The 15127-nt window shown below is 42.0% G+C and overlaps 2 protein-coding genes across 2 annotated transcripts; one reads left to right on the plus strand and one right to left on the minus strand.

The window, feature by feature from the left end:
* Nucleotides 1–1441: 1441 nt before the first annotated feature.
* Nucleotides 1442–10517, plus strand: LOC142946293 (nucleotide sugar transporter SLC35D2-like). Its single transcript, XM_076087408.1, has 12 exons — nucleotides 1442–1672; nucleotides 1831–1864; nucleotides 2252–2338; nucleotides 2429–2496; nucleotides 3815–3886; nucleotides 4048–4116; nucleotides 4366–4468; nucleotides 5225–5317; nucleotides 5812–5879; nucleotides 6139–6217; nucleotides 6306–6388; nucleotides 8796–10517. Exons 1-12 carry the CDS (start codon nucleotides 1569–1571, stop codon nucleotides 8899–8901), a joined length of 966 nt encoding a protein of 321 aa, XP_075943523.1. The 5' UTR covers nucleotides 1442–1568; the 3' UTR covers nucleotides 8902–10517.
* Nucleotides 10518–10911: 394 nt separating this feature from the next.
* LOC142946294 (transmembrane protein 205) lies at nucleotides 10912–14851 on the minus strand. Its single transcript, XM_076087409.1, has 4 exons — nucleotides 14419–14851; nucleotides 13444–13666; nucleotides 13126–13289; nucleotides 10912–13043 (listed from the first exon to the last, which is right to left on the minus strand). The coding sequence occupies exons 2-4, from the start codon at nucleotides 13541–13543 to the stop codon at nucleotides 12741–12743; spliced, it is 567 nt and encodes a 188-aa protein (XP_075943524.1). The 5' UTR covers nucleotides 13544–13666; nucleotides 14419–14851; the 3' UTR covers nucleotides 10912–12740.
* Nucleotides 14852–15127: the final 276 nt, after the last annotated feature.

Raw genomic sequence — 15127 nt, forward strand, 5'->3', positions numbered from 1 at the left:
ACAACGTTACAAAAAAAAAATGTGATTTCAAAACTCTCATGAAATCGTTTTCTTCAGAGTTTTGTTGACATTTTGAATGCAACAGTTCAGGGTGACCCTGGCTATATGACCCGGTAAACTGCTTTATGAAATGATTCAACAGATACGTCAAATACTCAAATACGTGGGAATTCATACCATTTGGTGTCAGTAAATGTTTTAAAACATGCTTTTTTCAGACCTATGTTGAGTTCAATTAAATCCGTTTTCATAACATTGATGCATGGTGTCCAAACTGTCTCTTCTTCAAAATAAAATACTGGAAAAAAAGTTACTGGATTCATTTTTCACTTGTTTAAAAGTTAAAACAAACTTAGGAAATACAACATTTTATGTAAAACTGAAATGGGAACAAGAACTTGGTGTGAATATTACAGAGGAGGATGAACGTTGAATATTTGGAGGACACAACACTCTTCATCATCCTCGTGTACTTGGAGAGAACATTGTTGGAAGAATGTAATCAGATTCTTTATTACTCCCCAAATTACAAACAAATGTCTGTCTGTTGTTCAACCATGTTGGAGGAAATGTGGGCAGTAAATGTAGACCACTCCCATTTAGTTTGGCTATGTCCGGAAATTGGGGAAATGTCCATATTGTTATTGTCAAAATTCTGGGCTATGATATACCTACGTCATGTATGTTTCTCTACTTTGGTAATATGACAGCAGATATTGGGTTAAGAGAAGACGGGTATCTGCTGAAAATGTTGCTAGCAGCTTGTAAGAAGGCTATTACGAAGAGAAGGCACAAGGCAGAACCACCATCACAAGAGGGTTGGCTGAAAATTGTGAATGAAATGTATGATATGGAACTGTGAACTCAGAGAATAAGAACTCAAGAGGAGCGATGTCGTGAGACGTGGGAGAAATGGACAATGTTTACACGTCAACGATAAGACAAGATAAGAATCCCTGCATATTTCTCAGGATTTATCATGCTTTTGAGGGGACAGAGCAATCCAGATCTTTTTTTTATTTTATTATTTTTTATTTATTTTTTATTATTATTTATTTCATTTTATTTTATTTCATTTTATTTCATTTTATTTCATTTTATTTCATTTTATTTCATTTTATTTCATTTCATTTCATTTCATTTCATTTTTTATTTATTTATTTATTTTCTCTTTCTCTATGTATGTGTTCTGTCTTTAATGAAAAGGCAAAAAATAAAGTGTGTGGAAAAAAAAATACACATTTTATTTTATTTAGCATGAAAGAAGGTTAAATTCTCTTAAAGCTCTGTGATAATCAGATTTGAGGCGGAAGTTGTGGAACGTCGACGATCCCCCCACCGTGTACTGGCTACACGCACACACACACACACACACAACGCGCATGCGCACATATATATATATACAACGCGCATGCGCGTTGTATGTATGTATGTGTGTGTGTGTGTGTGTGTGTGTGTGTGTGTGTGTGTGTGTGTGTGTGTGTGTGTGTGTGTATATGTAGCCAGAAGAGTGATGATGGCAGAGGAAGAAGAGCCGACGCTCACAGAGGAATGAGCACTCGTCGGGGATGGCGGACAAACCTCTGTTTGTGAAGCTGGTCGCCGCTGGATTCTACGGTGTGAGCTCGTTCCTCATCGTCGTGGTGAACAAGACCGTCCTCACCAACTACAGGTGACGTTATGGCTAACTCCTCACGGTTCTAACGGTTAGCGAGATGTGTTTTAAACCAGTGTTGCGTGTGTGTGTGTGTGTGTGTGTGTGTGTGTGTTAGCGGTTAGCTACAGAGTGCTATGTTCACGTGAACTAACAGAGTCCCAACTCTTTTACAGGTTCCCTTCTTCAATATGCGTCGGAATTGGACAAGTAAGAAAAATGCAACTTATATATATTGTATATATTTTATTTATATATATATATATATATATATATATATATATATATATATATATATATATATATATATCACAAGAAAGAAAACACTGTTTTCTTAATTCTTTTTTACAAACAAACATCACTACCTGAAAGCAGGTAAATATTTTATTTATTGTGGATTTTTTACTTTTTTACTAATTTAATATTCTTTACTGTTTTATTACTTATTTATAATACTTGTTTTGATCTTGTTTTTTACTATGTCTCTTGTTTGCACTATCCACTATGCAGCTGTAATCCTGTAAATGTCCCTAGTAAAGGATTATCTTACTTAACTTATCTTTATCTATCTCTTTTCCTCTTTGAATGTGTGTGCAGATGTTGGCCACAGTGGTCGTGCTGTGGGTGGGCAAGGCTTCGAGGGTGATCACCTTCCCAGACTGCGATGAGACCATACCTCGCAAGGTGAGCGAGTCCACCTATTCATCCATCAATCAATAAAGAAATGACTTCCCCTTCACCATTTACTCGTGTATGTTTCCTTTGTTCTTACAGACGTTCCCTCTGCCTCTCCTCTATGTGGGAAATCAAATCACAGGTCTGTTTGGAACCAAAAGGCTGAAGTGAGTCCTCCTCTCTAAACCTTTTCTTATGACGGTTAAAGGGAAGTTATTTAAATGTCGTTACGAGCTCGTTGGGTTCTTTATTTTCCGTCCTGGTGGAAGCTCGGCTTGCAGCAGAGCGCAGATAAACACAGAGTGCTTTTTAAATGCACATGAATAACCCGTCTATGATCAGAACATAAGGCTCCATAAAAGGGTTATTCATGTCCACGTAAACACACTCATCGACTGTACAACCGTACGAGGCTCAACACTAACTTTTAAAAATGGTTTGCCAGGCTGGCAACATATGGTTGCCATTTATAGTCGACTTATATTTTGAGTGTTTAAGATACTTTGCAGTTATGCGTCAGCTTGATAATGGAAAACCGTAGTCAGTGGGTGTGCCGGCTCCTGCAGCCTTCACTGTGTTCTGTCCTTGAGGTCGTGCTTCGTGCCCCTCTAGCCTCGTGGTTCTGTAGGTTGTGCTACGTTGAGCTAGTGAATTGGATGTGTCACGTTTTGAGGTGTCGTGCTCTGCAGTATCATTATCAAAGATGCCGGGATGGGTACTTCATACATTTCCCTTCAGTTTTTCCTCCTGGTTCTTTGTCAGTTAAATCCATTTGCTCGTTTGATCGTGAAGTTGACGGGTTAGTCGAACTTCTTCACAGTCAAACAACTTAGTTTGTTTCGCCATTTTCCCTAAAACAGATGCCTGTGCACGAGTTAACGCACCAACTGGTTATGACTGTTAACAGCATTTGTTTTATTAGAAATGTATGTATTTTGGGTTGCGCTGTTTGCTGTCCCTATTTGCTTTATGTTAAAATGTGGTTGCCACTGATGACAACCAAAGGCCAAGAGTTGGTTACCAATTACTCAAAATGTTTGCCAATGGCAACCTGGAAACCCTTACTGTCGATCCCTGCTGTACAACAATAAAGTCTAGAAAAAGATGTAAAACATTGTGAATACTAAAAGGTACTATTGGATAAGTTAAAGTGCAAAGTGTGAGCAAAATGTGCAAGGTAACAATTACCTTTTGTGCAAATAAAGCATGTTTATTGCACTAGGGACAAAGGAGAATTTAAATCTATCGCGTTTTACTCTGGGAAACCTGTACCTCCTGACTGAAAGGAGAAGATCTAATGCCTCACGCGGAGGATAATCTCGGCTTCCTGAAATCGATCCTGTCTTCCTTAACAATGTCACCCAGTCTTTTTCTTGTGATGGATGTTAAGGATCCAAGTTAAAGGGTTAAAACTGACTCAATGAGACATCACTGTGGCTGTTGATGTTTGGCCGACTTAAAGCAGTTTGTGTCCTCTTCCACCAGCCTGCCGATGTTTACCGTCCTCCGGAGGTTCTCCATCTTGTTCACGATGCTGGCTGAGGGAATTCTGCTCAAGTAAGAAGGCAAACACTCATGACCGATGACCCATTTCCATTCACTGGTTCCTTTTCTTACTCAGCGGGACACCGAGCCCCTCCTCTTTGCACTGTACAGGAGGCTTTTTATTGGCTGCCGGATAGAATTTCATTGCTCTGCTGTCTTTGACCTTTTGGCAGGAAGACATTCTCCAGGCCCGTCCAGCTGACAGTATTTACAATGATCCTCGGGGCGTTCATAGCCGCAAGGTGAGCCCTGCTGCATCCAGGTGTCTCTGCTGTTAACCACACCAGACTTCCCTTCACTACAAAGGGTCGTGCTGCCCTGATTTACGTACTCACCTAAGTGACGTTGACTTAAGGGTCATTACACACATATTGTATATCTGTAGTTAAAGGAGCCCCGCGGACACTAAACATGCCACGGGCCGAGTCCTTACTGACAGAACTCTTATTTACTCCCCTACACTTTCTGATCCTCTCATCTCTTGTCCGTAGTGCGGACTTGTCGTTCGACCTGCAAGGCTACGTGTTCATCCTCCTGAACGACGTGCTGACTGCAGCCAACGGAGCCTACGTGAAACAAAAATTAGACGCCAAGGTATGTGGCAGCGCCGTCTGATGAATGGTGACCATTGTCGGGGCCCGGTGCTGTTTTTGGCATTGAGCTTGAGCGTTGGTGAATGTAGAGAACCTCAACTGTCCTTAAATGTCTGGCCTAAAGGTGCCCTGTGTTCGCAAACACCCACGAGCCGCTTCTTCTCATCCCCCACTAAGTTGATTTGATTATCACTGTTTTATATCTTGTTTTTGTTTTAACTGTAAGCTTAATGGCAGTTTGCCCGTTGAATCAGAAACGTCTTGTAACTCGTTTTACTCGTTTTCTACGTCACATGAGCGGCTCTGCTCTCACGTTACAGCAGACGCGGAACTGGATCCAATTTTAGTCTGTGATGTCTGCAGAGCACCATCTGCTAACGTGGCACAAGACGTGTGTGTGTGTGTGTGTGTGTGTGTGTGTGTGTGTGTGTGTGTGTGTGTGTGTGTGTGTGTGTGTGTGTGTGTGTGTGTGTGTGTGTGTGTGTGTGTGTGTGTGTGTGTGTGTGTGTGTGTGTGTGTGTGTGTGTGTGAGTGATATTATTGTGAGGCAGTGAAAGACGGAGCCACGTGAAACAGAGAACCGGTCGGTTCTAGGTGGTGCAGCGGGCCGGCCGTGCTGCATGACATCTGCATGCTAGTTAGTGAGGAATGCTCTGGAGGATTTGTGAATAACCCTCTCTGTTCTGTTCTGGCTCCGTGTATTATTTTTACGTCCCTGCCCATCTGTTTCTCTATGCTCTCTCTCTCTCACTCACAGGAGTTGGGGAAATATGGATTGCTGTATTATAATGCATTATTTATGATCGTTCCCACTGTGCTGTTGGCTCACGTGACGGGAGATATGCAGAAGGTGAGTAGTTTGACGTCTCTTTAAGCTCTATTTCTCATTTAATTCCATGAAACCTCCAAACATCCTAAATTCATGGAAGATTTGTGTTGAAACCATGAACCTTCTTTGTGCTGATCAGTTATTTACTAGTTGAAGTGAGTGCACATGTGTGTCTATTAACATGGGCGGCCTGTTAGTTGGTCATAGTTGGCAGAGACCTTCTGGTTTGCCCAGCTGGGGCCCAGCAGCCAGAGAGGCACAAAGCTGCTATTATGCTCCTAGTGGAGTTATTACAGCAGCGCCCACAGCCCAAAAACCTCACACTGCTACCCTTTTAAAGCTTTTACACACTCTGTGTGGAATTTGTAAGTATGTTAATGTTAGTTCCATAAGGAATTACTTTACTTTTTTTTACTAAATAACTGAATATTTTGAACTGAAATGATTGTAAATGCATAATTGCCCACATATCTACTCTTATTATATGCTTTGTGTGTTTGTGCTTCTCTTCTCAGGCGGTGGAATATGACGGATGGTCAGATAAGTTTTTCCTCACCCTGTTCATCCTCTCTTGCATCATGGGGTAAGAATACGAGCCGAAGCTTATTTGTGACGTGTTTGCATGCACACAGATCGTGTTTAGTGCCAGCGTTGAACATCTGGATAGTAACAGATATTTGTCATTATTCTATCAGGGAAGTCTGGATTCTGGGCCTTGACTTGAGCAGTGTGAAGCTCACAATGAGCCTTTGTCTGCCACGCTGCGTTAACATTGTGAAACCTTGGCTTGGTGCTTGAACATGAGTCGTGCTTATTAATATGATGACGTGGTTGTTTTGCAGGTTTGTTCTGATGTATTCCACTGTGCTCTGTACACAATACAACTCTGCATTAACGACTACGATCGTGGGCTGCATCAAGGTAAGCTGTGGATTAATAACTGAATGCACTAAAAGAAGAAGAAGAAGAAGAAAGAACTTAGTTTAATTCATACGTTGTTCATTTTCAGAATGTTCTGGTGACGTACATTGGGATGGTGTTCAGTGGAGACTACATCTTCTCTTGGACTAACTTCATCGGTTTGAATATCAGGTATTCTATTTTGGGTATATTAGCTAAATAAGTGATGACAAAACACCAGTCGTGATTGCACAGACAGAAAACCCTCATTAGACGGGCTCCTTAGGAGAAGATCGGTGGTAACAGCCTGATGATGGTGCAGTAAGCATTAGAAAGTTCACTGAAAGCTCTGCATTTAGAATATACGCCACACAGACGCTTACGGGCTTCATGAAGGAATGAATTATCTTCATTTATTTACAATTATTTATTTGGGCTTTTTCGGCTAAAATCTCTCCCTCTCTGGCTGGCTACTTTCTCTCTCTCTCTCCCTCTCTGGCTGGCTACTTTCTCTCTCTCTCTCTCTCTCCCTCTCTCCCTGCTCCCTGGCTACTTTCTCTCTCTCTCTCTCTCCCTCTCTCCCTGCTCCCTGGCTACTTTCTCTCCCTCTCTCCCTGCTCCCTGGCTACTTTTTCTCTCTCTCCCTCTCTGGCTGGCAACTTTCTCTCTCTCTCTCTCTCTCCCTCACTGGCTGGCTACTTTCTCTCTCTCTCCCTGCTCCCTGGCTACTTTCTCTCTCTCTCTCCCTCTCTGGCTGGCTACTTTCTCTCTCTCTCTCTCCCTCTCTCCCTGCTACTTTCTCTCTCTCTCTCTCTCTCTCCCTGCTACTTTCTCTCTCTCTCTCCCTCTCTCCCTGCTCCCTGGCTACTTTTTCTCTCTCTCCCTCTCTGGCTGGCTACTTTCTCTCTCTCTCTCCCTCTCTGGCTGGCTACTTTCTCTCTCTCTCTCCCTCTCTGGCTGGCTACTTTCTCTCTCTCTCTCTCTCTCTCTCTCTCTCTCTCTCGCTCTCTCTCTCCCTCTCTCCCTGCTCCCTGGCTACTTTCTCTCTCTCTCTCCCTCTCTGGCTGGCTACTTTCTCTCTCTCTCTCCCTCTCTGGCTGGCTACTTTCTCTCTCTCTCTCTCTCTCTCTCTCTCTCTCTCTCTCGCTCTCTCTCTCCCTCTCTCCCTGCTCCCTGGCTACTTTCTCTCTCTCTCTCTCTCTCTCCCTCTCTCCCTGCTCCCTGGCTACTTTCTCTCTCTCTCTCTCTCTCTGTCTCTCTCTCTCTCTCTCTCTCTCTGGCTGGCTACTTTCTCTCGCTCTCTCTCTCTCTCTCTCTCTCTCTCTCTCCCTCTCTCCCTGCTCCCTGGCTACTTTCTCTCTCTCTCTCCCTCTCTGGCTGGCTACTTTCTCTCTCTCTCTCTCTCTCTCTCTCTCTCTCTCTCTCTCGCTCTCTCTCTCCCTCTCTCCCTGCTCCCTGGCTACTTTCTCTCTCTCTCTCTCTCTCTCTCTCTCTCTCTCTCTCTCTCTCTCTCTCTCTCTCTCTCTGGCTGGCTACTCTCTCTCTCTCTCTCTCTGGCTGGCTACTTTCTCTCTCTCTCTCCCTCTCTGGCTGGGAGAATACTCCATATCCTTGTGGAAAGCTCTGCTCAAATATCTCAACAGTGATTGGTTGATTTTGTCACACAGCTCGTGGTGCATGTAGCGCATTAGCGTGGTGATTGAGCTCATGTCTGGTTGTAAACCGCTGAGAGAGTAACAGAGTCTATGACTGTTGAGTCAGGCCGGTTCTCTCTGAGCTGAGGACTCCTAAAGGACGAGTCTTTGAGTCTCCTTTGATCAAAGAGAAACGCTGACACGGATATCACAGATATCACAGATTCTAATACGATCAGCTCCAGGAGTTCATATGTGCATGATGGATCTTGTTTAGAAATGTGATGACTTTGATGTGCTGCAACATGTTCCCCTTCACTCTGAAAGAACACATGACGACTTCATTTTTCAAGTCTTCTTCTGCCTTCATCTATCAGATGAAGAGCTTTCTGTTAATGTGATGAAAACGTCATCAGAGTGAGAAACTACTTAGTGAGAAATAATGACTTGGTGTCTCAAAATCATGAGAAGATTTCTCAAATTTCAAAAACCATTATCATGTAACTCAAAGTCGTTGTTTTAGGAAAACGTTTCCTGTTATTTTGAGATACTAACCCGATATTTTGAGAAAGTTTCTCATTGTTTTTAGACCGTAAGTCTTATTATATCGAGATACTAAGTCATTTTGAGGTACAGAGAGTTCTTGTTTTTACCGTTTCTAGTTATTTTGACATACTTAGTCATTATTTTGAGATACCAATATTTTCATTATTTGGAGAAAGTTATGTCATTATGATTTACAGGCTCTTCTTTTTATTCATAACAGGACAAAGGTAACATCTTGTATTTTTCTTCTACTGGTTGAAATGGGCTCCCATATTGTTGTACCCTCTCTCACATTAACCCAAAAACCTGATGCTGAAAGACAGTTTATTGGTAGTGTGTCGTTCAGAAAGTTTGATTAAATGCCGACATCAACATGTTTTTGTCTTCTCCCTCATGGTTTCTTCTCTGTGTTGTTGCAGCATTGCCGGCAGCCTGGTTTACTCCTACATCACCCTCACAGAGGAGCAGTCCATCAAAGCCAGTGAGAACACCAAGCTGGACATCAAGGGCAAGGTGGTCGTATGAGAGACACTGGATTCTATTTTTACGCTGTTGAACGACAAAACTCTATTTTTAGTAAGACTTGTATTTATACAGTATTTTAGCAACAAAAGGCGTGTGATGGGGGGGGAGCATCACCATCACTCTCCTCCAGAGGGATTGTGGGTAGGTTTTTAGATTGTTTTCTTTTTAAAATATATATTTGTATTTTGATACTGCACGTGTGAGCATCGAGAAGAAGGGAAACATGGAACCAATAGTATTTATGTTACAAGAGTTACTGACATCACTGAACGTTTACAAGTAAACGTTGGGATGATGTCATGTTTCCTGCAGACAGGAGTAAACAGCTGGAAATATCGGTTATTTAAAGGGATAGTTCGGACTGTTGGAAGTGATTTTGGTGTTTTAGTTTGGATTCACTAAAGTCACACTATATCACAAACACAGTAACAGATGGAGGCAGCAGGAGAGCAGCAGCTCCTGTGTCCTGAGAGGTAGAATCAGTGTTTGAGTGAATGGAGTCTGGTGTGTTTGTAGAGATCATAGATAACAGCTTGAGTTCCCCTCAGAAAGGTCTGTCTGACAGCAAGGTGAAGAGGTGAAGACATTCTGAATATAGCTTTACTTCAACGGAGAGACATTCTGTTAGAGTCTAACATACGTCCACAGCAGAACATCACTTTGCTCCCGTGCTGGTTCTCCTGTCTGTTTCTAGGAACTCATCTACTGTAGTAGAACCCTGACTGTGGAGGAGAACCTCATACACACACACTGCAGAACATCTGAACTATCCCTTTAAGAATCGGCGTGTACCCACGAATCATGGGACTATTAAATATTGGTTATTTTAAAGGCACAATCTTTATTTTATTTGTATTGCCTTTTCTGTTTTGCTGTTTACGAGGAATGTAACGTTAGATGCCTTCTAAGCACAGTGAGATGCACTGACACTGTCGTTGTCTGTTGTTTCAGTCTTTTAATACAGTTTCTCTTTTCTGCGCATACACTGTAATAAGCTTGTTACAGACGATCGGTGATCTATCCTCATCCTAAAACACAACCAAAGAGGATGGCTGTCGGTTCCCATCGAGGATTGTGGCTTTAAATAAATGTCGCCGCCTCCTTTTTTTTTCGGGAGATAATTTCAAGATCACAGTTTACGTTTTGCTCCCTCAGTATTACAGAATGTTTGTTGGGCTGTAGCTGGTTCTCTGTGTGCAGAATTAACGAACACTTCTGGTTTGTTATTCGTAAAAGGAGATCCATTCGTCCTTTTTTATTTTATTTTCTTGACACAATGTTATCGCACTTTTAACTGAGGTGCTCCTCAGAAGCGTGGAACTGAATACTCACCTCCTGTTACATTCATTGTTGAGATTATTGTACGTTTCAGGTTTTTTTTAAAGTATTACAAGAGACACGTGTTTTTCTAAAACTTTAATAGTCCGGTACAAGAGAGATCTTTTTTTTTAAACATTTTTATCGACATCATTTTATATTTATTATAGACTAATGTTCATGTTGTAGGTGGAGTGGTTTGTGAATCGTTAATGCTAATCGCATCTTAAACACAGTGAACATGGATTTGTAGCTGAAACACAATGATGTATTTTTACATTAAAAAAAACTTCTATTTACACGACTCATTCATTTTGGTTTTGTTCAGGTTACACACCGGAGTACTTTACAAGTGACCGAATACGGTACAAATATGCAATAAACAAGCAGAAGAAGACTAAACATTGTGCAACACTTCAATCTAAAAGTGATCAGTTCTGTTTAGTCTTCAGCTGTTTGAGATGACTCTTTAAAAGTGGAATATGTCAGGCGATCTCTTCTTGCACGTGGTGGAACATTCCAATGTTTACTTCCCTTTACTGGCTGCAGTTTGTCTAAAAGTGTTGTGTGGAAGCTCACAGCGCCCTCTAGTGGTGGACTGGCGTCACTGTCAGCCCTCTGTGTAATTATTATATTCATTTAAAAGGTGCAAGACTCGTACATAAAACAAGCATATTTGATAAAATTCAAACATTCTAAAAATGAATAAACATATTTTATTTCAATTTAAATATACAAACAATTATAAAAGTGCTATTAAATAAACCTCCACATAGACACACTGAGTATGCTATAAATGTCTTCAAATTCTATACTGTCTGTCTCCCAAAATATGTAAAAGACTTGAAGCTAAATTCCAACCTTAAAGATATTAAATCTAAATGTGTCGCTGCTCCACCAATCAGCAGCTCGACTGCAGATACAATCAGTTTATTTGGTTTTGCCTGAGCAAATATTACTAATTAATCTACATAGAAATGGGGAGAAGCTGAAGCACAATACTTGGAACAAGTTTTAATACAAAAACAAAAACCAGCATGTTAAAACATTGACACAAACCCACAACCAACCACTGACCTCAACTTACATTCAGTATTACACGACTATAACCCATTAAGACACAAGCTTTAATACCCTAAAATCCATGTACAATCCTCTAAAATGACACAGCAATGCTTTGGTGTTCAGGCAGAAAACTGTCAAATCATGCATTCAATATTTTTAATTTAGACTGGCCGAGCCAACACAATTAAAAGGACGTGCACAGTTTAAAAACAGGTAATATTGCATCGTGTTTGGCACATAAAGACCTTCGTCACTCCAGAGTTTCTGGATAAATACTCAGCTGCCTGTGCTCTCATAAGTGCTCTTAATGTACTTTTTAACTTTGGTTTATGGACATACAGCCGACAAAAACTAGAAGAACAGAGAGAACATCGATGAGAGCACAGAGAGGAACAGATATTCAAACAACAACCTGAGAGCAGAACTGCACAGAACAAAACTCCAGCAAAAGAACTCAACAAAGTATTTGGCTTCTATTCCAGTCATGGCTGCGTATTTTGAGAACTAAGCAAAAATATACTCGAGGAATTCAAGCTACAGACCAGACAGCTTAGTAAATATTTAACGCTGTGATGTGTGATGGAAGTCATAATGGGACGATCAGTGAAAGGGTCGATTGCAGAGATTTCATTCAGGTCTTCAAACAGACAACACGGAGCCCCTTAAGGGTTTCTTTCAGACCTACATCTGCAAAATAACGCCAAAGTTATGAAGCGTAAAGATGTACTCCTATCCTCCTCATTACAGACGTTTAGTCGAAACGGACCCACAGCATCTCAGCAAGTCTTCACAATTCTTTCTTTGTTGTACAGTTAAAAGTGTTTGAAGCGTTCTGTTTCACACCAGCAGCCAGGAGGACTAAAGATAGACGATAATGAACAAGCGTTCCCTTCACAGGTGCTCCTCAGGTGAGCCGGACAAACCTGTGACTGAAAAAAGTATTCAAACTGCACCCAAACAGGAAGAGCCGGACTGAGCAGCGCCCTCAATAAAACATGCTTTCCTTTTGAGCTTACGTTTAAAAAAATATGAAGCACATTTCTGCTATTTATTGCTGTGGTGACTCCCGTACTGCATGTAGTTATTATTAATAAACATCCCTCATGTTTAGGTTCTTGAAAGGCACCCTGTCGTACAGGCAGTGGGTGAAATGTCAAACCGCCGCCTCAGCCACACTAGGTGAAAGGTGAGCCGTTAGTCATCGCATGTACTGATTTGCCTCCCGACAACCTTTAAGAGAAATGCAGCTTTAATGACACCGATTGTCTCAAAACCGCCAACAAAACATGGCGGCTGAATCCTTTCATTAACCCCCAAGGCACCACAAGGCTTACTTGACTTTTTATCTTAAAACTAAGAGTGAGAAAGTATTAAATATATAACTTACTGCTTTGGTTTTAAAGAAGAGTGATGTGCAAGTGACTATTTTGTTTTCAGTCCAGCAGCTATGTGTCGGTTTAAAGCGTGCCGAGGTTCTCCGCGATGTAGCAGAGGCTGTAGAAGTTGCAGCCTATGCAGCAGAGGTTGCAGAGGGAGGACAGCAGCCTGTACAGCCACAGGCGGCTGCTCAGGTGTCGGTATTTGACGTCCGTCTCGCACAGCTTGGCGTAAGCCTCGCGGTTCGACGACAGCCCGATGTCCTGACCCAGACTGCACGCCTGCTCGATCAGGTGCATGTCCGCCATGATCTCCGACGTCATCTGGCCGAACCACTGGGCGTTGATGGCTGCGACTGTCACCGACACGAAGAAGATGAAGATCTGGTGGAGGAGAAAGGAGAGTCGTGAGATTAACAGGAATAATATATGTTGTTTTACACAAATAAGGGACAGAAGGACTCACCTGAAAGGCTTCTCTGTCGTCCAGCATGTCGCTGGGGTGATACACAGCGTAGATGGTGAGGTTGAAGAAGGCACAGGCTGAACCCAGGTGGAGATAAAACGGGACAAGGCGACTCTGGATGAACCCAAAGGTGTGTCTGTTCAGGTGGTTGTCCATCACAAAGCCTGAGCAGAAAAACACAACTCATTGGTGCTAACGAACACAGGGGGGCTACTATTAAGGGCCTGCAATATCCTGATCCAAAAGCTTTATACAGACTGTCTACCTTGTGTTTCTAGCTTTGTTTGTGTGTGTGTGTGTGTGTGTGTGTGTACCCACTTGAAATGAAGGTGACCCAAATCTGCATGCCCCAGTAGGTGGAGAGCAGCAGCAGCTGCAGCAGCTTCACTGTGACCGTGGGCTCCCCGTCAGTGGGCATGTTGTCTCCTCAGCTTCTCTCTCTCTCTCTCTTCTCCAGTCTGGACTCCACTGGAGTCTCCAAAAACCAGCACCGTCCTGGGCCAGTAATGGAGGACACCTGATGCTCCACTCCAGAAGCTCTCTGCAAAACATAAATCAATATGGTAAAGTAGGGAAGTGACAACATGCAACTTTAAAGTAAACAAACTGGGTATAAATGTGACTGCTAGAGTGTTTTAACCCCAGTCACGTGCTGGTATGCAGACTGAAACTGAGTGTACTCATCCACACATTTAGATAAGAACTACAGGAACACCTCTTGTTGTCTAACTTCCCCAAATAAGTACAATGCACAGGTAAAATCAGTACAATGCACAGGTACAATAAATACAATGCACGGGTACAATAAGTACAATGCACGGGTACAATAAGTACAATAAGTACAATGCAGGACACAGCGTACCCTGCACGAACTTGCGCATAATTACGCAGACGTGCGCATCTCATCTCTTTAATACTCACTGGTAACACGGCTAATTAAAAGTAGCTAAATCTCAAAGTTTGCAGGTTTAAAATAAGATAAACAAACATTGCTGAATTATTAAACACCTTGAGAAACTGAGCAGCTAATGACAGACGAGGAGTCTTCAAAGTCACCTTCGCGAAGTGTTTCCTAAGCGAACGCCAGCAGTTGATACCCGTTAACGTTAGTTAGCAGAAGCTATAAAACTACACTGACTAGCTAGCTAGCTGCTAGCGTTAGCTAAAGTGAATTTAGCGTCAGTTAACTTCACTTAGAGAACTCTTACTGTAGTTTCAGGTCACGGTCCTTAAAGTCAGCAACCGTTAAAATGTATATTTTAAACACAATAACTTTAATAGTTCAGAGTTTACCTGTGCTAATAACTCCAGACAGCTCGCTGCAGATGTCTTCTGACAGTAATCTCACCGGCTTGATAGTAAATTAGTTGCTCTGCTAACTCACTTTGCGAGTAGTGAGTGTTGAGTCGCGAACGAATCGTTGCTTTTGAACGACTCGTTGCTTTTGAACGACTCTGAGAGAGAGCGACAGAGACAGACAGACAGAGAACAACTATATTCAAAAACGGGAGAGAATAAAAAAAATAAAAATCTAACATCTGGATCGTGCTCAGCTGTGCGATAAAGAACCGAGAGCCGCTAACCCAGAACTCTGGTTCAGCGCGCCCACTGAGCCGTTAACAAAAAGAAGCGGTTCACTCGTCACTATTCGGAAGTCAGAGAGAAGCAGAGGAAGACGTTCAATGGGAGGAGGAGGAGCTATTGTTCACTTAACAGACTTATACCAAACAATACCAGGACTGGTCCATGACTTACCACACCTGGACTTTTTGTGAGATACTTTACTGTTGCTTTTTCATGCCATACTGAATTGTGACTTTTTATGACTCATTATACAAACAATGTGTTATGACTTACAATGCTATGATGTTTTAATGTATTGATTTGTTTAGACTTTTTTCGACATGCTATACTATGACTTTTTTATGACTTTTTTCGACATGCTATACTATGACTTTTTTATGACTTTTTTGACATGCTATACTATGACTTTTTTATGACT

Source organism: Anarhichas minor, unplaced genomic scaffold (assembly GCF_050575085.1).
Source record: "Anarhichas minor isolate MPS153535 unplaced genomic scaffold, ASM5057508v1 ptg000010l, whole genome shotgun sequence".
Lineage (NCBI taxonomy): Eukaryota > Metazoa > Chordata > Actinopteri > Perciformes > Anarhichadidae > Anarhichas > Anarhichas minor.

Coding starts and splice junctions, on each gene's coding strand:
- LOC142946294 (XM_076087409.1), bottom strand. CDS start 13,543: ATGCCCACTGACGGGGAGCCCACGGTCACAGTGAAGCTGCTGCAGCTG. Junction 13,290..13,443: donor TTGGGTCACCTTCATTTCAA/GTGGGTACACAC, acceptor TTTTCTGCTCAG/GCTTTGTGATGGACAACCAC. Junction 13,044..13,125: donor ACGACAGAGAAGCCTTTCAG/GTGAGTCCTTCT, acceptor CTCCTCCACCAG/ATCTTCATCTTCTTCGTGTC.
- LOC142946293 (XM_076087408.1), top strand. CDS start 1,569: ATGGCGGACAAACCTCTGTTTGTGAAGCTGGTCGCCGCTGGATTCTAC. Junction 4,469..5,224: donor AACAAAAATTAGACGCCAAG/GTATGTGGCAGC, acceptor TCTCACTCACAG/GAGTTGGGGAAATATGGATT. Junction 6,218..6,305: donor CGATCGTGGGCTGCATCAAG/GTAAGCTGTGGA, acceptor GTTCATTTTCAG/AATGTTCTGGTGACGTACAT.